We start from the raw sequence: 23,113 nt of genomic DNA, 5'->3' as shown, positions 1-23,113 counted from the left end.
TTAGGATTTCAATATGTGAAAGGCAGACAAAACCTACACAACTCAAGCAAATGGGAGTGTCAGTAAAAGACCGATTTTTCAGCCCTGAGCTGCTGCTCTCCTGCACTGACAGCAAAAATTCCTCCACAGCCCCAGCAAAATATCCTCAATTTCTTTGATGAGGTGGCCTGCATATTCCTGCAGATTGCTCCGCAATGTTGCTCAGAGACAAACCAGTGCACTTTGCAGGGCACTTGTGTGGATCTGGCATAGGCATTACAACTGGGTATGGAGCAGCATAAATGAAGCACACTCACTCTTTTTAATTGCTCCTAATAAAACTAGAGTTACAGTCTTTTCTTTTCACGTTTTAACCAGAGCTACAGCTCTGCTGAATGACAAGCTGTCTACATTCTGTGGGAAAAAAAAGCATAGCTCCTTCATTGAACTAGCTGGATAAATCTTGATTTTACCAGATGACTGGGGTAATTAGGATTTTTTTCTGATAAAGACGCCAAACTTCAGATGCCTCTTGAATTAGAACAACTTTTTGAGACCAACTTTTTGACACTTGATGATGAACATTTATAACAATTATTTCTTCAAGCAAATGGAAATTATGCACCTTATGTCTACAAGACTAAATGTGTTATAGAATCAGTTACTGATGTGCCACTGAAGTCCTCCAAAGATACTGTACAATTGGGTCATACATTCTCTTCTGTAGCAACATATGATAGAGCTACTAAAATTTTAGATTTGCTAAAACTTTCAGAAACAAATTAAAAGTAATATGTAACACATACACAAGATCTGTAAGTTCAACTGATCAATCTTTACTCAAACTTTTTGTTCTTCCACTATCCACATAGGACATGATGCCCTCCCAGTCTGGAAGTTTCAATTAAGTCAGCTGAAGTAATGTTAATTATAGGAATATTAGTTAAATGGAGAATAGTTTCATTATCCCCCTACTAAGTGTTCTATTACTCTATACTAAAATTATATTTTATGATAGATAATAGAAAATATATATTTTAATATAAAAACCCCCGACTTTTGCCTATATAGAGTTTTAAATAAGAAAAAATAATCCTGAAAAAAAAACAATGCCAGTTCTTTACCTTCTCTCCCTTTACTTCCTCTTTCAGCTCTCTCTTGTGGGTCTTTCATTACCAGAAATTATTTAGTATTAATTAAAGACACTAATAGGAACTAAGAAGAGAACTCATCACTACTTAGGAAAAGAAGCAATTCATTTTTCCAGAAATATCCTGATGCTGAAGCTAATAAGAATACCATAGTAACACCATCTGAGTATTAGAAATGTCTGCTCGGGCATGGCAGAAACATTAAAGTTAATATGCTGCTTTCTTAACCAGCATGGACTGCAACATTATAATGGTCAAACACAGACTGAAAAGAAATAAGTGCCAAGTCCTCCTGGACTTAAGTAGAATTGTGAGGACTAAAGAAACATGAGAAGTACCACTTAAGCAGGCAGACTCACACCAGATTTTTTTCATTGATACAGAAATCCATTCATTGATATGTGATTAGTCCCAGGCTTAGAAGAAAAGGTTGTTTCCAAACAGACGAATGAACAGTGTTTTCACCCGCTCTTTCCATTCTCACATCTTAACATTACCTTTTTTAAAAAAATGTATACTATTGAATACAAGAACTTCAAGTTTCATTTTTCCATGTATTAGACTAATTAAAGCTTTCACAAAAGAAGCTTAAGTTAGTACAGAAGTTAGGCTAGAAAGAACTTTCCTAAGTTCTTTCCATAATCCATATTTGCTAATCCATAATCAATATTTGATTTTTTTTTTAGAAAAAGCAACTGTTCTTTGGCATATCTGGTACTTTCAGATCACACCAACACCAGTGCTGAAATCCTCCTTCCCTTTATTTATTTCCTACACTATTGTTTATCATAATTCCAAAGTTATTTTCATTGCAATAATACCAACAACTTCTCAAGGCTGGGATTCTGTCATATTTGTTACTGTCAAAACAATAAGGTCACTGAAAAGAAGGTATGAATTTCTACAACATCAGCTGATGTTCTACTTGTATCCCCTTATGTTGTGTTAATAATGCTAATTATTTTTTAAACTACATACCCTCCTCCCTTCCCCTCACCCCCCTCAGTGGGCTAAATTGATAGGGTTTTGGTAGAGGTGGTGCTACATCATTTGGGATGGGGTCAGGGACTGCCCTGTGCAGACACAGGAACACACCAGGACTAGGGCTGGAGAGAAAGATAAAAAAAAGACCTAAGCAGAGGTGTCATCTTTATATAATATCCTCTTGGATCATCAAAGCATTCAAACACGCTACAAGTTTTAGGTCTAAGCAGAGCTATTTCCCCCAACCAGTAGGACAAAAGGGGATCAATACGCAAGTCCAGAAGGATGGGGTCACCCTACTCAGTTCAGCTTTTGATAGCTCTGAAGTATCTATCGAGTAATGAAGAGTCCATGAGAATGAACATTTATGTCCATCACTTCAGCAATTTCTTTTCCCTGATAAGGGTCTCAGAAACTCCAAAGTGTGTTATCCAAACTGGTTTTGATGCACCCGGAGCCCACATACAAGACTGTTCTTGAGACAAGTTAAAACAAAACGTGCCTTGGCAGTCCTTTTCATCACATTTGCAAGTTGCAGAGAGAAGAGCATCGCACACTTCAGATTTTGGTCTCAGAGTTTCAGAGCAAGATGATGCCCTGTGCATCCAAAGCCAGAACAGCCCTGTGCTCAGAACTGGAGTACAACCACACTCCCAAGTTCCCTATCCACAACAAAGACTGGACAAAAAGCATGCTGCCCTCAGCCCATCACAGGCACAGCAGACTGCCACACAGCAGCCTTTGGCAGTCCTAAGGACTACAAGCTCTCTCAGTGGTCATCACACACATTTTTCCAGGTGGTAATTTTGCATAGAGTTGAGTCCTGAGCCACTGTGATCAGTCAGCCAACGTAATTTCTACTCATATCAGACAAGAATCCCCTACATAATCTCTCAGGCATTTGCTAATTATCCTCAGATTTAGTATTCGACAAAGACCTCTTGGTTTTTCAAAATGATACCATATCAAGACTACCGCTTTCTCCCAATGACCTGCTGCAGTATTAAAAAATACTCTCCCTAGCTTGTTCTTAAAACTGTAGCAAGCTTTCGTTAGTCTAAGCAGCTTGCCGAAAGATCCCTGAAAATAAATGAGGAAAGTTGATTAAAAGTGCAGCTATAGTCAGCTATGACATCCAAACAGAGCCAATGGGAGTCTGAGTGAACAAGCTCTGCAAACGCAACTCAAAGCAACAGAAAACCACACAATTTTCCTTATTCCTAAAAATGCTCTTAAGTCTGATAAATACTGACTATGGTAGCTTGTGGTACAGTATTGCACAACACTGGCTTCCTGTCGCATGGAGACTGTTCTAAAATAAAGCCTTTTTTCTGGACAGAAAAAGACTCACAATGGCCATCTTGAAATAAAAATAATTATAAAATAATTGACACTGACATAATCAGCATACCTGTGAAAACAGTACACCTTAACATTTTACTTCTACTTACATACAACAACTTTAATGTCTCAAAAAAAGCTTTGAGATACTAAAAAAAGTGGAAGGTACAATCAAGCAATCAAATAAATCATACCACCAGTGGTTTCTCTAGTTTTACATTTACATTCCTCACCTGCTTTTGCCATTTTGTTTTGGGTTTGAGTCAAACTTAATCAAGGTCAGCTGAGGAAGTTGTTCCTAAAAAGCTTAATAAGTTTCTTGTACTCAGTCAATTAACACTGTATATGCATCTACTACCTATAAAACTTAACAAGTTATATAATACATTGTACAGCTACATAATGCTGCATGGAGCAGTCCCTTCAAGCTTTTTTCTGAACTGTTTTGTTCCCATTTAACAACGATCTTTTAGCATTAGACCTTTAGCCGCTTCAGAGTTAGCAAATTATCACAAATAACACCATCAATTTTTCAGAATCTGAAGGGAGAAAAATGGTCTGGAACTTTTCATTAAACCTATAAGGTTAAGTGAAAACACATTTACCTTTGCCAGAAGTATCATTATATGCTGCAAGTTAGATTTTCAAGAATCTCTTTTTTCACAACTGAAGTGTTTCACAGTACTTAAAGGACATAAGACATAGGAAGTCAGAAGAAAAACATTTAGTGATCTGCTCATATTTACATTGCTATGAAATTAGAGTTTTGTCACGGGTAAGTTGCAGACTATGTTTTTAACATTTATTTTTATAAATCTACAAAAGACAATTTGATGCTGAGTATTGCTGGGTTTGGGGGGAGGAAAGATTCACAACCCAGCCTGTAATCTCTACCTCCTGGCCTGCAGCTCTGTGCACACTACAGTATCTATGTTTCTTTATCCATGTTTCAGCTCTAATCTTACAAAGTTACAAAGATGGTAGAAATACAGAACATGGTTTGAAGCAATTCCAATCCTATGAAATTGCAGAACAGACTTTGAAAATACAGTATTATTCAAACACTAGATTTCTAAAGTTCCTTAGATGTCCAATAGTTTTAGAAGATAATGGCAAACCCATCAACGAATCAGCTTCTAACAAAGGATAAATAAATAAGCAAAAGCATTGCTGGTCTCCCCTCTCAAAACTGCAATGCACAACGGTAACGTTAATGTTGAGCAGGCTGAGTTTACAGCTCGTTTTAGAATTCAAATTTACTTAGCAGCTTCAATCCAGTGAATGGAAAATTACAACATACTCTAAGATACCGTCCAAGCTATAAGAGCTTTTTAATATTGGAAATGATTCTGTGATGGGTTCATATAAAAGGCCCTGGAAAACAGCCCACAGGAAAAGACTCCAGAGCACTGGTATTACTTATAATGAAGGCAGACAGTCGGACCTAACAGAAACACCACGGTACCCATTCCAGTGGAAATGTGACAGAGAACTTCATTCAATTCTACACCCGCACCATCCATGCTGAAGAGACAGCTTAGCACACAGTCCCGCACTGGTAATTCCATAAAGAGCTGTTGATGATGACAGCAACCCCTTTTTCTTCTTTATTAAGTCTGATTGTTTGTTTAAAGTATTAGCATAAATTGTAGAATTAAAAAAATTTGTTCTTAAAGAAAATTCTAACTCGCAGATGGACCTCCAGCATTTAGTGAAAGGAAACTTCCACCTGAAGCTTTCCAGCATTTTGAGGCACAATATTTGACCCAGGAGATTCCTCTGTGACTCAGAGTTGAGCTTTTGCTCTCTCAACAAGCAGTCTTTTTGACCTGGTCCTTCGCTTTCACAAAAATCTCAGAAATCTATTATCTTTGAAATTTCAATGTCCCTACAAAGGCTAGTTGACATTTGAGAGCTATTCAGACAGGATGAGGGACAGTTGCACTATATCTGCATATCTTAAAAACCTAGGGTAGAACACAACACTTAACTATCAGCTAAGACGTATATGCAAAACACCTATGTATACAGCTAGGTGCAAAGAACATAGTTTTATGCAAGGTAGGCTAACTTTAACACATATGAGTAGACAGAACTAATTAAGTCAGCGATTATGGACTTCTGTTAGTAGACAAACTGTCTACTTATGATTATTTGTATCAATGAACAAAAGTTTCTGTATGACACGGGAAGCAAGTCAGGAAAGCAGGTAACACCACCAGTTTTCTGGAGTTAAAATAAATGACACTTTCTAGACACAGTCCTCAGGGGCAGTACCTATAGTTTTCTGAATTATTACAATACCTACAGTTTTAAGGGGGAAGGAGCAGGGGGTGGGAAAAGAAAAGAAGATAAAAGAAAGTAAGAAAAGCACTACACCAGCAGAACAAACACAGCTCTTCAAATACAGAAGCAGAGAGGGCAAGAGTACAAAGTTGCTTTTGGTGTCCAGAGACAGTCCTGGTAAGCCAGGAGGAGGAAGGCTCCAGATAAGACATGCTTTTCATTCTACTGCGATCTCCAGAATGCAAACCTATTCTAATCCAGCATGTTTTCCTTGTCACGTTTCAAAGACAGCGTCAAATTAGTTCGTGGACTCTTAGAGAGATAAAGTTCAGTAGCTTTCTTTGCAAAACAATTTTCAATTTGTGAGAAGGGCTGTTAATGCCACTCACAAATTACTAATTAGACTGACTGATGCTGAATAAACAAGGTGAAAATTAAGCCAAATCGCATGGACCCACTGAGGTGCTCTTGCTGAGGCACAGATGGGGAAAACCAGCACCCTGCTTGATGTTAACCCTACTGTCTGGTGGGACGTAAGGGTCCTAAGACAGCAGTTGCTGAAGTGCCACCCAGAGCTGCACATTCAAACAACCGACAGATTGAAACTCCCTGCTTTGTCCCAAAATGAAAGCACAAGATTTCCAAAAAATCAACACCCTCTGTTCTGAAGTTTGGTTAGATCAATTTAGTTGCTGTAATGAAATCCTTCAGCAGCACTGACAAGTGCTACTGTGTGCAGCTAGTGCATCAAGAAGGAATCAAGGACAGAGGCTTGGCACTAGAACATCCAGTCATACAGCACTATTAGTAACTAAGAGTGGCAATCCTACATTACCCTCAGTTCCATAAAACACAGCAGAATCCAACAAACAATGTAAATGCAGTATTTTCTAAACTGACTTCCAGTGTGATTTTGTGCAATTTTACCAAGTCTCATTGTTGCCCAAGATAAGAATTTCTATTCTGATAGTTTTATTTCACAGGTATGAGGCAACAGAGACAAAGCCGGGGCATTGATAATAGAGACAGATGAGAATTTTGGAACCTAAAGAGGACTAGAAGGAAGACAAAATCATAGAATCAATTAATCATGTGTTTCCACTGAGATAATCAGCAACTAAATGGTAAACAGTGATAATATTTAAAAATTAGGGTTTTTTCATGATGTTAACTGCTGTTTTTCCAATCATCTTTGACTTTGAGAGACAATATTCAACTAATACTCGTCATTACTTTGCTGTTCTAATGACTATTTCTCTCCACAACTTGTTTACAACAGAAAAAACAAGGAAAACATATCTTCCCTGTTTAATATGAGACACTTAAAATTTGTCTCCAATGTATTACTGTCGCAAAACAAGGTTTCTTCACTTGGCACCACAATCTTCAGCAATACCTCCCTGTACCACTTCTTGCCAGTTTTCTTTCACTACCCACCTTATTGCCTTTAAACATTTTGCTTCCTCATGGGTCATAATCTAGAAACGATCCCACTTTCTTCCCGCTTCTCACTCAATCAACCAAGTTCACCTCAACTTTTTCCACATCTCCAAGTTACTAACCATAGAAAATCATAGAACGATTTGGGTTGGAAGGGACCTTAAAGACAATCCAGTTCCAACCCCCCTGCTATGGGCAGGGACACATCCCACTACATCAGGTTGCCCAAGGTCCCATCCAACCTGGCCTTCAACACTTCCAGGGCAGGGGCATCCACAACTTCCCTGGGCAACCTGGGCCAGTGTCTCACCACCCTCACTGTGGAGAGTTCCCTCCTAATGTTTAATCTAAATCTTCCTCCTTCCAATTTAAAGCCATTCTCCCTCATCCCATTACTACACACCCTTCTAAAAAGTCCCTCCCCAGCTCTTTTGTAGGCCCCATTCAGGTACTACAAGGCTAATACGAGGTCTCCTCGGAGCTTTCTCTTCTCCAGGCACAACAAGCCCAACTCTCTTAACCTGTCCTCATAGAGAAGGTGCTCCAGCCCTCTGATCGTCTTTGTAGCCTCCTCTGGACCCGTTCCACTCGCTCCATCTCCTTCTTATGTTGAGGATTCCGGAACCAGACACAGTACTCCAGATGAGGTCTCACAAGAGAGGAATAGAGGGGCAGAATCCCCTCCCTCAACCTGCTAGCCACTCTTCTTTTGTTGCAGCCCAATATAGGGTTGGCCTTCTGGGCTGCGAGTGCACACTGCTGGCTCATGTCGAGCTTCTCATGAGTCAGCACCCCCAAGTCCATTGCAGGGTTGCTCTCAGTCATGTCATCCCCTATCCTGTATTGAAACTGCAAATTGCCTTGACTCGGGTGTAGGACCTTGCATTTGACCTTGTTGAACCTCATGAGGTTCTCAAAAGCCCACTTCCCCAGCCTGTCCAGGTCCCTCTGGATGACATCCCATCCTTCTGGTGTGACAACCACACCACTCAGCTTGGTGTCATCTGCAAACTTGCTGAGAGTGCACTCAATCTCACTGTCTATAACACTGACGAAGATTTTAAACAGCACTGGTCCCAGTACAGACCACTTGTCACGGATCTCCATCTGGACATTGAGCCACTAACCACTACTCTCTGAATGCACCCATCAAACAAATTCCTTATCCACAGAGCAGTCTCCTCATCAAATCCATCTCTCTCCAATTTAGAGAGAAGGATGTTGTGAGGGACCGTGTCAGAGGCTTTATGTAAGTCCAGATAGGTCATATCCATTGTTATTCCTGTGTCCACTGATGGGGGTCACCTCATCAAAGAAAGACACTAGGTTGGTCAGGCAGGACTTGCCCTTGGTCATGCTGGCTGTCTCAAATCACCTTCCTGCGCCTTGGCCTTCCTGACTCAATCCCTACACAATTGGGCAGCGCCCCTAGACTCTTCCCAGGTCCCCTGTCCAAGCCTGCACTGCCTGTGCAGTTACCTTTGCTCTTCAGTTTGACCAGCAGGTCTCAACTCAGCCACCCCAGACTCTTCCCTTCCCTGCCCAGTTTGCTGCATCTGGGGACTGAGCGCTCTTGCGCTTTACAGAAAGCACCCTTAAATATTTGCTGGCTCTGTTCTGCTCCCTTGTCCCTGAGGACGATTTCCCAAGGGGTCCTGTTGATTAACTCCTTGAAGAGCCAGACTTTTGCTTTCTTGAAATTCAGAGTCCTGACGTTACTCATCACCTGTCCCATATCCCTCACGACCTTGAATTCCACCAGTGTGTGATTGCTGCAGCCCAGGCTGCTTCCAATCTTGACGTCAATGATGAGCTCACTTGCACTGGTGACCACCAGGTCCAGTATTGCACCTCCCTGGGCAAGGGTGTCTATGAACCTCGTTAAAGAAATTATCTTGAATGCACTCTAGGAGTCTCCTGGATTGTCTACTGTTTGTGGTGGTACTTTTCCAGCAGATGTCAGGGTGGTTGACGTTTTCTACATGTGAAAATGCTGCTTATTTTAAAGGGCCTGGCCCCTGTCATTCCTTTCATTTCCAGCTTAAAATTCGCAAACTCCTTATTTAATGTTAAGAAGTTGTCAGTTAACAGTCATTTTTGAGAGCTTTTATGCTTAACACTCAGAAATAAATTCCCTAAAATAAATCATTAGCACAACCTGCACAGTGAACACTGACACATCAAGCTCAAGTGATGCTTCCACCATCACCAGTGGAAGTATCACAAATGACATACGGAGCGAGCAGAAAGAGCCAGGCTGAAAAAACGTGCATTTCATCACTATCACCATCAACTATCTTCAAATAATTTGCAATCCCATCCAGACTGCTACAGCTGCATGCTAAGTTTCAAAAAGAATCAGTGGTCCACACCACAAGATGAGACTTGGATTATTTCATTTGTAGCAAGGAACTGGATTAAACTCTTAGAAAGGTAAACAAATTAATTTTATATTCATAAGTAACAAATCAATTTGAATCATCCCACTGAGCACTGCAGGAACTATAAAGCCTCTTTAATTCACTTTGAGCATGCCATTACCATGCCAGCAAGTCCCTCCCTTCTGATAACTTACAGCCTAGTAAACACTATTGAATTTTGGAAGCAGTTGTTGCATTTATATTGAGCTGTAACTGGCAGTGACAGATCTGTTTTTCTGATTCTTCACATCAGACATACGCCAAAGATGCTCCGAGACTCCTCCTGAGGCAGGACACCCAAATACTGTTCCTGATGGGCCTCCAGAGCAGTCTGCTTATCAAGTAACTGAAGGTATTCCTAGGATAGCTCCAAATAATGTCTCCCCAGTGATGTGCCTTGCACTGTCAGACAACTTCCCATCACAATGGTGAGATTCACAACAAGCATAAAGACACAATCCATTTCTAAATACACCAGTATGACCACACACTGTTCACAGAGTAAGTGGTGTCCTGCACAGCCCGCTGCAGAGGCCAACATGGGAATGGATACACAGGTTTTCACAATGAACGTCATCTATGGGACTGTACCGAGTGTTGTGCTATGGGGATGGGCCCCAGCAGCTGGAGAGGATCAGTCATACCTGGAACAGGCTGTCTCACCGATGAACAGCTCATAGGGAAGACAACCATGCCAGAAATGCAACGGCTGCATCAGCACTACCCTTGGGTATTGCTACCCAAATAACGTAAAAACAAATTTCTTCAATGATGGCTCATATGTTTGCTTTGATTGCAAGGGTAGAGGCTGGTAAAGACAAAATGTTTTGTGTTAGTTGTACTGGGACTAGATTACCAGCCACTTTGCAAAGCATACTTTAAAACACAGCTTATACTTCAGAAAGGCACCTACAATGACTGTAGTTCTAACCTCAAGATAGAAGGTAAGATCAGGGCTTTACCCAGCTGGAAATTACTTTACTTATTGTAAATGTAGTTACAGAAAACAAAATCAGATCTCAAGAAATTGCTTAGTATTTTGACAAACAAAGTGCACACTATACAGTTGTGCACAAGTTGGGAAGGGTGTAATCAAAGACCAGGAACCAGTGCTCGTTAAAAGCTAGCTAGTTATTTCACTATGACCTCTTTTATAAACAGGAATGCTTTTCCTTACAGGGTACTTGAAAGACCTGGTAGGGTTCAACACACTCAAAACCTATGTATGAACCAAAAACTAGAAAAGCCTCCCTCACCCACCCTCAGCATAAATATCAGAATAGATACTAAATCTAAGAAGTCACACCCTAGTGTTCCTTTACCCAGAAACACATGCAACATCCTACACGTGTTGCTTGAAGTGACAACGAAGTCCTCTGAATCAGCACAGGCTGAAGTTTTACAGAAACAAAAGACATAGGCAGAAGTAGCAAAACAAGAAGATAATCAAGAAGGTGGAACAGAAGCTAATCTTTACAAGATCTAGACTTGGGTCGTATCTGTAAAGGCTGAGTTAGTGTAAGTCGTCTGAAGACTACCACGCCCAATTCTGAGCACTCAGGAGCAACAGTATTCTTTAAATTAAGGATTTAAGGTTGATACCAAGGAGCAGAAGAAAAGGATTCGTAAAATGTATTTTCATGCTAAGTAAAATTGTTCTTTGTAAGAACAATTGGGAAAGTAGCAGATTGCTCACCATTGTCTAAGAACCTTCCTCCAGAATATTAATTCTCAAATCCTGCTAATGATAAAAGTAAGTCACAGATGTTACAGAAAAGGTCCCTATAACGCCCTTCAATCCACTTCAATAAAACAACTATTCTAGCATTTGTTTCAACCAGATTTTAAAAATTCATCTCTAACCTGGACAAAGACGGGGAACTTTTTACAAAATACCTCTCTCGCATATTAGGTCACCAAATACATAGTTATCAGTAAAAAAACTACCTTGGATCTTGAGCAGCCTGTTAAGATCTGTTGTAAAAGGCATGGGTAGCATTTGCACTCAGATGTGAGAGATCTTAGAGAAACTAGAGTTTAGTGCTCATGTTTCACCAAAATCATATCAAAACGGGCAATTACTTGATCATGTGCTTCAGATCCTGTGCCTTTTCCAGAAAATTCCCCAAAGTTCCTGGGACTTTTACTATTGTGCGTAGCTAGAAATGCTGCCATTTGCGCTGTGTAGTGCTTCTGCAGAAGCAAGCCTACCTAGGACTCGAATCAGGACTATTCCCAAGCACAACCCACCATTTCCTGGTAGGAACCCAGTGCTACGTATATCTAGACACAGAGAGTTCTGGATGCCTGTGTAGTAGGCTTGCTACTAAGCAGACATAGGAAATCCTTCCACATTTGTGAAAGAACAACAGTAAACATTGACATGGGAGTGACATATACTCAGATGTTGAAAAAGCATGTGGAAATCAGTATCCAGAAGCTGAAAGTAAGTTAATCCAAAAGAAATTGTTCCTGTCCAACTGCAGGTCAAGTCTTTTTGTCACACACGAGTCAGTGAAAAGCACAGCTAGTACAAAAGCACAAGAGTTCCAGTTTCAAAGCCAGTTGGGCGAAGAGCTGTTTAGGACCTCAGTTTGCTGCAATGATTTGACAACAGAGGTACGTGATATATACTATTCCATATGCTTATTTTTGTTGGCATGGAAAACCCTTCATAGCCTAAGAATCCCTGACATGGCTGCACACTCCACAGTAAGTCACGTGTTGGAGAAAACACTGGTTTCTGCAATATCACACTGTACGTTCTTTTAGATTTTTGTACAGACAAGCCAGGGCTGGCACACTGTTGGAAATGAACAGGCACAAGGAGCAGAAATTATGAGAATACATGTCAAAGATGATTTATTTCACCAATACTTCGCTGTAAAGTGTTGATCACTTAGAGCTCATTCTTCAGTTTTCAAAACTGAAGGAAGGTCTCATTATAATATGTCCTGTTACAAGAATAGCTTCAAGATTAACTATGGATTCAAGACTACAGCATACTACTTACAGAATAAATAATTTAAAAGAACTTTAAAAAAAACTCCAAATTCTAAACCACAACAATATTGCCTGATATGATTTTTACTATGAAAGACACTCTTCAAAGGGGAAAAAATGCCATTTCCCAACAAGCTGAGACTTAACCTACAGGAGAGCCTCAAACGACCCTTTCCAGACTCGAGCTTTGAGACAGAGGAGCAAACTCAGGCAGGGACAGCTCTGAGTCTGGGTCTTTTCGAATATTCCCCACCAGAACAAACAGACACCACTCTAGCTAACGGCAGGTCTACTCCACCTATAATGACACCTCCCTTGTGCCAACCCCTGTCTGCTACATTACAGTACTGGTGTGGCTCACCGCATAAATGTCTGTCCTGCAGCAGACAACAGGCAAAAGCAGCCCCAGTCTTCCATTGTTCCCATATTTTGGTGGCAAGTTCAGTGAAAATTTAACCATCAAGATGTTGACAAAGGATACAGCCATGAACATGGACCAAACAGTGCCTGTGAATCATATGCTTGTAGGTGAAGGAAGAAGAAAAACCTCAGAGGAATTACATATTTCAGGTTCTTCCCTTTTTATTCAGTTAAAAGCCATTAGTCAAAACAAGTGACACACACTGTCTAAGTTAGCTAACTTCATATCTGTAGCTAAAGAGAAAAAAACAAACCATGACTAGGCCCTGGAAATGTCAATATAAGCTCGTATCTGGCAATCCAGCATTGTCTATTGCATGCTCAAACAGTGTCTGCCTAGACTAATTTTTTTAACGATGACTTCACCACTACTTGCCATCAGAGAAGCGTGTCAGAATGTAGCATGTTGCCAGAAGCATATTTGTGATGCAGTTCCAGAAAATCAATACAGTATTCAAACACGGTTCCATTACTTCGCAGAATGGAGCAGACAATACTAATACCACTACCAAGACTCTGTGTAAATACAACTGAGCCCAACACGACACGGTGTGAGGCCTGTGTACAACACAACCACAGCTCCCTCTAGGATCCTCTCTCATTTTGGTGGATCTTACATGGCCCAGTCTTGGAAAAAAAAATAAAATACTCGCAACTGAATGGGGAAAGAAACCTATCATTGAAATTAGATCTAAAAGTGGATTTTTCGTACTGCAACGCTTCCATATCCATTGCACCTTACCTTTAAGATGGAATACATCTGAAAAAGCCTCACAGGGAGAACAGCATGAAACCCTGAACTAGAAAGCATGCTCCTGTAAATATTTTTACAGAAGGCTTTTACCCAAGCAGAGCTTTTAAATAAAGATTTCGACCTGAAGTAGTATCTTAAAAAAAAAAGAGAGAGATGGACTAAGTACTCTGATTTTTGTTTCTACTGTAAGTAACACAGAAGCCTTTGTCCCTTTGTTCATCATTACAGTTTCTTGCTACTAAGACTATAACCACACATAGGGGGAAGCCTGAGGTTTTTCTCCAGTGCAGGACTGATTCAGACACAAAGCATACAGTGTTAAAACACAAGCCACATAATTTCTGTGTGCTTATACGTATATACATATATGCACACTCAGGTGAGTCCATTCTAGACCTGCTCTCAACCTCGGTGGCTATTGTCTACAGCACACTCGCTCCCTTGCTAATCACCACTTAAACTGTAACTTCTGGACCCAAAGACACATTAGCTCTCAGTAATTATTTTAGGCCTCAAAAGTTTCAAAATTAAAGATATCCAAAAGAGTAGAAGAACAAAGTTTCTAACCTGTAAGAAGTGTTTGCACTGTTACATGGTCACTGATCTGAAATACACTGGAAAACCATAGGCTTAGCAAAAATGTCCAAGCACCTGTATTGATGAGAAATTACTGGTAAAATAGTGTTACATCATATGATAATACTTTTCTCTGTGTAGTACACTAAAACACAGACCTAGATTTGGAAATTTGTGATTTAAAGAGTGATCAGCTAAGAGCTTTAAATCAAGTTACAGTCTTAAGAGACAATCGTAAAGAATAAATATTCTCCCATAAAAGTGATACCAGAGTTCTACTTATTACTTTTACTAATAGCAAGCAGAAACACTCTACTGTCAGTTAAGCGTCATTGCCTTCCCTGTTTAGAACCACTGGTCTGTTGCAGTATTTCAAGCTATTGCAATCTCTATGGCTTTGAGATTGCCTATTTCCTCAAGTATTGTCTTGACATCTGGTTATTAGTTCTGCAAAGATAATGGGAATTGTGGTAGGGCAAGTACTGTTTGGGAGAGAGAAATCACAAGGACATGCACAAAAAGCATTCATCTGATGTTTTCATCGAGACACGGAGAATAAAAGTAATCTCAACATGATCAATGTAAAGGACTGAAATTGGTTTTTTTCAGCAGAACTAGGTTTTCACCTAAAGAGCAGGACTACACAACCTTTAAAATGCATGGAAATACTGAAACAGGTCAATCACAACCTTAAGACATTACAAATACCTTCACTAGGTCGGCATGGACTTGATGATCTCAAAAGTTTTTTTCCAGCCTAAACAATTCTGCAATTCAGTGTTCAGGATGCTTGTTTATGTGTTGTCAGGCCAGAAAAACTGGTTTAGATTTCTCATGCTTATTTCATGGTCATAAAACTACTGTGACAGAAGATAATTTGAGCATGGTAGAGGTCTTCGCACTTTGCTGCCTGACACAGTACTTCATTAACCGTTTCAAGCTGATTTACATACAGTCCAACTATCTAGGTATTTATCTTACTAATTCTCTTTTTTTTAGATAATCAATTTTTGTGGGTGTTATCTATAGTTAGTGGTGTTTGTTTCTGTTACACTCTCCACAGAAGACAGCACAACTACTTTGCTGCCATTGGCTCTCAGACAGTAAGGATCTCGCTTTACCCCCCCCCCTCCCCCCGAGATAGTGGGATGACCAGGAACTACAGTAACACTGAACTACTGACAAGAAACAATACCTTCTGTTCTGTTATCTTCAATATTTCTATGTCAGAGGACCACAGCCAATGGAACTGTTGCTAACATGAAGTTTTGGGAGTGGTATCATTAAGCCTTGTGGGAGGGAAAAGGACAGGTGGTACCTGAGTCAGGACAAATTCAACCCTCAACAATGCTTCTGCTTCCTAATAGCTTTATATCCAGCCAGAGAAAAGAAACTGAAGTTTACAGACAAGTCTGTAGCATGGAATCACCTACAAAAGCAAGTCAACAGGCAGTAGACCAAAACAGATTTCCACAGCAAGACCCCTCTACGCTATACGTTCAAACACTATCAACTTTTGCATATTTCTTGAGGATTTTTTAATGTAATCAAACCCCTGCTCAAAGAAGATAGCATAATGCTGACAAATTCTGTGTTTCTCAATACTGGGAATACAAGGCAGACATTACAAATTAGGGCAAAACATATATTTACACAAAGATCCATGTTTTCCTGTTAAGTAAAGCTTATTCTGTGTGGTCAACCCAATAGTAGGTCCTGCACAAACAAACAGTTATATTACTCATCAATGACTAGTAATAAGAACTTGTCTTTATGAAACAGGGACAAGGAACTAAGAGAGGAGAGACAGACTGACAGGCAGAGAAGCAAGAGTGGACATCCTATGTGCCTGGCCTACACAATTCCCAGAGCCTGGTTCATTTACCTTCTCTTGTAGATGGGAAACACCCACAGATATATGGGATACAACACTAGCAAAAGCATCTCCTAAACTATTGCACCTCAATGTCCACCCTCTAGTTTCAACAGTCTTAAAACACGTATTTAACAGCAGCACTGGTCCAGACACCAGTCGCCAGCAGCTGCTATCCATGATGCGCACAGCACATCATTACCTGGCTTGCCCAATCAATGCACCGAGCAGGCTGAACTACACTGGCAGAAGAGTTACTATAACAAATGAAACTAAGAAAGCCATTGCTGGCTTGACAAGCCAATTCCTCTCTCCCATCTCAAGATTTCTGTGTTCTGATCATTGGAACAGGTAAGGTCTCCACCAGGCAGGTACTACAAGCTCACCATAGAAGCTTATGCAGGATAGCCGTAGTTATTAAATACTATCATACACAGACCCTCTTGTGGTCAGGTACACAGTTTATCAACCATTTTGCAACCTGTTTCTAGAGTACTCAATTTTAAGACCTCAGTAGAGTATCAGAAGACTCTACTGCAGTGTCTAGAAATACTCTAAATCCATGCACAGCTTCATCGAGATGCTAACAGAAAACAGCTACAGACCTCTAGTCTGAACACTAGCAAAGATCTGATACTTTACCGCAAAGCTGGGGCTGGCCTTAGCTTGCATGTGTTTGTTCACATCTAGAGAGCACAGAGCTTATCAGTGACACAGACCTATGTTTTTGTCCAACTTGTTAGAAAATGGTCTGCAAAGGAACTCTATACTGCAATATCTCAACGTGCAGTGTCTAAAAAGGCTTCAAAATCTTTGTCAGAAAGTTTTGTCTTCTTGACCTCCATGTGCTGAAATACTACTCAAATCACCACACCTACAACTTCAGTTATTTAGGATTATTTCAACCACCTCTACAGACATGGATTTGTACTGTTCGTTTAGAAGCTACAATACTGAAACACCAGCAGTACTGGTGTTGATGAAACGGGGCAGTCTTTTCTTGTTTAAGTCTGGTTTTTATTTTCAGAAATGCTCAATTTCATTTTGGAGAAAGAATGTTGACCTCTCTTCAACAGATCTCTGTAACATGATGCATTTAACTTGTATCTACAAACACAATTCTGATTGTAAAGAAATTGGAATGTAAAAAGCTACATAATTCTGTGTCTGCTTAACAGTTTATGAATATATCTCCCAAAAAATTATAACATCATTTTGCCTTTCGGCAGGTTTTTGGAACATATTATCACTTTCGTGAATATGTAGATGGCTGCAAGCTTAGGCTTATTCTGCTTGGGATTTCTTCCTCTGCCTTTTTTTTTTTTTAATGGAAGGGAAGACAACAGAAAAATATATCATTTCTTCCTACATCTTCTGATGTGAACCCCAGTGACTATGACAAAGCCAAGGACGCATCCATTATCACTACATGCAAGGAAGTTAATAAATGAAGAGAATTCCAATTGTCCTTAATGGTTGGAGAAAAGAGACATTTTTAACACCCACGTTAATACATCAATTTCACATTCGAATTCCTGAATGACCAAGATACAAAAGACATGATTTGGAGCTTTTATCCTCTTCTAGTCTGACATAAAGTATTAGAAAACCATCTTCCTGCTAATGCATTAAAAGCCTGCCTGCATTCTGCAGTTAGCCAAATCACACCAGATTTCTGCTGCTTCTGAACATGGATGAGTTTCCATTCCACTCACAGGCGATCAGGCCGGTAGTGGGGTTTATTTTTTCATCTCACTATACAAATCACTAACGATAGAACTGCGGAAAGTTTCCACAGGTATCTGTGAAAATACACTCCTTTATTATCGACTAATCTAGAGGCGATCCGATTCATTTTAAAGATTGTGGTTCCCTTAAAACCTCAAGCAGACACCCCAGGTTACGCGGACCTGCTGTAAAAGCAGGTTTCCTCAGCGCCTTCTTCGCTTTTCTGGGGAATTCACACAATGTTTCCCACCCACCGAAGACTCCACAACAGTTAAAATGAGCCTTCGTTGCTCTTAAGTTTCCCGTTGGCACACCGGGCTGAAGGCAGCCGCTCCCGGGATTGGCCAGCTCGTAGCGACCCGGGGGCAGGTCCCCAAGGCGGCGGTCGGGAAGAAAGGTCCCCGCGGGCGAGGTGTCGCCCAGGGTCCCCCAAGGCGGGGGAGGTGGGGGTGTCGCCAAGGTAGGTGCCCACGGTGGGGGTGGGGAAGACAGATCCCCGCGGGCGGAGGGTCGCCAAGGTCCCCGAGGCGAGGTCGGGAAGGAACGTCCCCACGGCCGGGGGGTCGCGAAGCCGATGCGGCTCCTCCAGCTCGGCTACGGCGCAGAGGATCACCGCTGCGCCCCCCTCGGAGCGCGCCGCCGCTCGGCACCGACCGCGCCGCGCCCCCGCCTCGCGCAGCCCCGCGAGCTCCTTACCCCATGGCGGCCGGCGGTGCCGCGTCCCCGGGGCGCTCCTCGCGGCTCCGCAGCGCCGGGCTGGCCGCGCAGGCCCGGAGGGAGCGGGGCCGCCCGCGCCCTTAGGGAGCGCCCCCCGCGGGACGGGCTCCCATGCCCGCCGGCCCCCGCAGGCAGCGGCTCCGGCCCCCGGGCGGGCGGCGGCGGCTCCGGGCGGCTCTGCGGGCGACGGCGCTCGCCTCCTTCGCTCGGCGGCGGCTGCGGCGCTTCTCGCCGGGACGCGAGCGGTTCAGTGGCGGAGCGGGCGGGGGCTCCGCGCCGCCGCTCCCCCTAGCAGCCCTGCCGGCAGCGCGGCGGGCACCGGCGCATTCTCCCGAGGAGCGACCCGCGGCGCCCGGCACATCGGGGCTCCCGGCGCCAGGCGGCGGGCACCGCGCTCCCGCGACGCGCCCGCCCGCCCCCGGCTGCGGAGATGCGGGGCGCCGCTCCTCCTTCCCGCGGCGGCTCCGCTCCTCGCCGTCACGCCTTCCGCTGCGGCGAGCGCATCGCGCTGGGGCGCGGCGGGTCGGCTGCTGCTGGCGGGAGGGGCTCCTCGCCGCGGGCACGGAGGGAGGGAGGGAGGGAGAGAGGGAGGGAAGGAGCGAGCGAGCAAGCGCTGCCCCGCCGCTTCGGCGCCCCCGAGCCGCTACGGCCGCCCGCTCACATCCCCCGCCCCCGCCTCACACCTCCGCCCCCGCCCGCCCGGCCCCTCGCGGTGGGCAGGCGCGGCCACCGCCCCCGGCCCGCTCCTCCCGCTGGAGGGACGAGCCGAGCTCAGACGAGTAGAGCCGAGCCGAGCCGAGCCGAATCGAATGGAATCGAGCCCAGCGGAACCGAGCCGAGCCGAGCCGAGCCGAGCCGCGCCGAGCGCTGCCCTACAGCCCCCCGCCGCCGCACACGCCGGCCGCGCTCCCGCTCCCCGCAGCACGGGCTCGCTCTGCCTCCATCCTCCGCCCGGGGGAGCTTTAAATAGCGCACGTCACCGCGCTCCCCTACGCACCGACGTCACGCCTCGCTGCCGGCGCTGACGCCACCGCGGTGCGGGGGATGATGTCAGAGCGGCCCGCGCCGCCGGAAGCGCGGCTATAATAGGAGAGCGCGCAAAGGGGGGGCGGTGCGGGAGCTGCGAGGCGCCCCCCGAGGGGAGGGGGCGGCACAGCTACGTGGCGGAGGCTGCAGGACCCGCTGCTGCCGGCGCAGCCCTCGGGGGCTGTGGGTGCTACGGCACCGCCTGCGACCTTGCCGGGCGCCTGTCCCGTTGCAGGAGCGGTAACACCTCTGTTAACTCCCCTGGGATTCCCGAATTCGTAAACGTTAGGTGTAATTGCGCCTAGGCAGCGCCATGGCATTAGGATACCCGTCGTGGAACGTGTGTTCCAGCTCCTTGCTGCTTCTAGGACCACTTTCAACATCTTCGTGGTCTTGAAGGAAGGAGTAAATTGCTATGTTAAGGGAATGAATTGGCTTAAGCAATAATAAGAATCAAATCTTGGCCAGCGTGCAGTTAGGAAGAACGTGACTGTAACAGGAGTTCAGCTTGTTTACTAGTTGAAACAAGGAACAAAGCAAGTATTGAAAGGACAGTCCCGCAGCAGGAACAAAGGACAGACCTGAGCTCACCAACAGCACACAATGAGGAAGGAGATAACAAAGACCATCAGAGGCTTCTGAAGACACAACGAAACTGTGATGTGCGTACAAGATGTGTACAAGAGTGGTTGATAAACTATGATAATAAGTCCCCCGGAGAAGCAATGCTCATGAAACATGTTTCCAGGAATCTATATGGATATGTGTGTTTAACCAGTACAAAAGGCATGTAATGAGACTCAGTAGTGGGACACATTAGGTGGGTTACCCCATGAGTACCCTGGCACCATTTATTAAAGGAATACCTGCTTAATGATCAAATTGGCATTGATTATTGAGTTTGGCTTTTTCACGGCATCAGTCTTTTCCTGTACAAGTGGTGTTGTAGCCACCAAAGGTATATCAAACTATAACAAGTGTTAAGAGGGGATACTGATAAGGTACTGATAAGATGTCAATCCCAACATAAAAATGGAAGAAGACTCGAGTCTTAGGAGTGGATGCCATGGCATCGTAAAGCATGACAGAACCAAGGACGGTATGTCCACAGATGTTTCTCTGACAAAAGGTTGATTGTCCTCTCAGAAGATCTCTGGTGCCTAGGACCAAGCATATGCCAGGGAGTGGCTGGAATGAAAGTGAGAAGATTTATCTAGCGATCTAGTATCTCCAGGGAAGGACAGACATTTTCAGAAGTTATTTTAATTCACACATACTTGTGTTTCGCAGACTCTTGCTTCAACATATTGACCTGCAAAAGCTATTACCTATGGGAAGAGTTTCTTCAGAGGAAGAATTTCTTCACCATGAGAGTGGTGAGACACTGGAACAGGTTGCCAGGAGAAGCTGTGGCTGCCCCATCCCTGGAGGTGTTCAAGGCCAGGTTGGATGGGGTGTTGGGCAGCCTGATCTAGTGGGATGCCCCTGCCCATGGCAGAGAGGTTGGAACTAGATGATCTTTAAGGTCCCTTCCAACGCAAACTACTCTATGATTCTATTCTAAGAGTGAAGATGACAAATGAAATATAAAGGGAAACCTTTTCCGAACAAAAATAAGCATAAGAAAACTACCATGAATCACACCTAGCGGCAGCAGCAACACAAACTGCCTCACAAGGGAAAAAACAATAGCTTCCTCAGTTTACCATTTCTCACATGTTACCTCACAATCTAAATTAATGCGTCTGAGCTACAAAACCTTCACACTGAATGGCAACAGTCTGAGGTTTGTTGCGGGCAACGCTCAGAACACACATGCTTATGACAAGGCTGCATTACTTCTGTGGACTGCCACTATTGGATTTCACATGCCAACTCTGAAACATAGGCAGCACAAGGTGTATTTCACTAAAAATCAAATTAGATGCAAAGGCTTCAATCACTAAAACTGTTTGAGGCAGTCTCCAGTATTGGTGGGGGAAAGATGAAGATCCACAACAGTTCTTTCTTCCATATAATTAGTGGTAAGAGCGAAAGAGACCAAAATAAAAAATAATTCAAACTAGGTAAGTGTTAAAACCACACAATTTATAAATACATCCCTCGATGTCAGGTAGCTAGGAGCACAGGTTCATTAGCTTCTGAAAGTCCCACATGACATTTCGCACGCGGTAATGGCAAGTCAGGAGCAAAGAAACCAAGGCTCTAAATCCAAATATGAGTAACTCTGTTGCATCAGTTTTGTTCTTTCAGCTCAAGCTCACACTAATGCTTCATTATTTCATTATATCCAAAGCATTTTGTTTGGATATCACAGAGATGGCTCCATCTGTCTCTGCCTTTCAACTTGTTCACATATTTGGCTCGCATGAAGTATGTTTTCCCACTGTATGGGTGCAAAATCAGAAATCCCCAAGACTGAAGAGAAAAATTAAAAATATGAAAGAAGCACACCGAGCCCTGGGGGAAAGAATTGTGTGTTCACTTGAGAATCAGAGGTGTGAACAGATTCAGGGGCGAAGAAACCCTGCTATCTCCAGAACAACCCTGTGGGGGATAACAAGAGTGCCTTTTCTGACTAGTGAAGAGCCGTATATATTTCATGCTTCTCCCAAAATAATAAAACATAAGTACTGGGACAGGAAAGATTCCAGGTGGGGGAACAGAGCTGTAGGGGCAGAGAATGCATCACTACAAGTAAATCTCACAGCTCATCTTTTTTTATTTCCAAATTGTTCATTTAAACGGTGTTAGCTGATTACTACGTATAGTGTACAAGCTCCACATAATTGATTACTTCCCTTCCATATTTATTGTTACTTCTTCTCCAGGTCTGTCTCTAAGCCCTTAAGTTTTGTCCCAATTATGCACTTTTACAATTTTGGTCAGTTTCCAGGTTGATTTGGTTGAGTTAACATCATTTGTCTTGTGGAAAAAAGCCTTTGTTTATGTTTGCCAAGCTTACTGAAACCACTTGTCTGTCTTGCCAATCCTCAAATTAAAATATGATACAAAAACATGGTGACATCCATCAGTTAAGGCTGAACTGTACATGCAGATACAGAGAAAGCAAGCTAGGCGATTAAATCACAGACATTAACAGGAGAAACAATGTGCAATCATCTCATCTTGAAGACTGCAGTTATATAACACGGAGAAATTTAGTAGTGATGACAAAAGGCTCAACTCTAGTTGGATGTATTGTTTTTTTTTCCCGTGCTATTTTTAAATTTCTTTGTCTAGAGCACTCTGATGGAGGCAGTCTTGAGCTGTAGAGCACACTGCCTGATGGAAACCGCCAGCAGGTCAGTCACTCTTACTCCTCAAAGATACCAAGCAATGCCATAATCAAACAAGATATGGGTGGCTTCACGTAGGGCAAAGCACAAGGTGATGCAGGAGGAAGGCTGATGTT

The 23,113-nt window shown here is 43.2% G+C and overlaps 1 protein-coding gene across 2 annotated transcripts in view; it reads right to left on the bottom strand.

Annotated features, from left to right (window-relative positions):
• HOMER1 (homer scaffold protein 1) overlaps window positions 1-18,792 on the bottom strand; it is a 92,177-nt gene extending 73,385 nt beyond the window's left edge. For both annotated transcript variants that reach the window (XM_054054884.1, XM_054054885.1), the window contains exon 1: window positions 18,652-18,792. In XM_054054884.1, the coding sequence (XP_053910859.1) occupies window positions 18,652-18,656 (5 nt within the window). In that variant the 5' untranslated portion in view covers window positions 18,657-18,792. The remainder of the gene's footprint in view (window positions 1-18,651) is intronic.
• Between the last annotated feature and the right edge of the window lie 4,321 nt (window positions 18,793-23,113).

The sequence above is a fragment of the Cuculus canorus genome, chromosome Z, assembly GCF_017976375.1.
Source record: "Cuculus canorus isolate bCucCan1 chromosome Z, bCucCan1.pri, whole genome shotgun sequence".
In the NCBI taxonomy this organism is placed as follows: domain Eukaryota; kingdom Metazoa; phylum Chordata; class Aves; order Cuculiformes; family Cuculidae; genus Cuculus; species Cuculus canorus.
The sequence above is the reverse complement of the archived record's forward strand: the minus strand, read 5'-3'. Positions and strand labels throughout refer to the sequence as shown.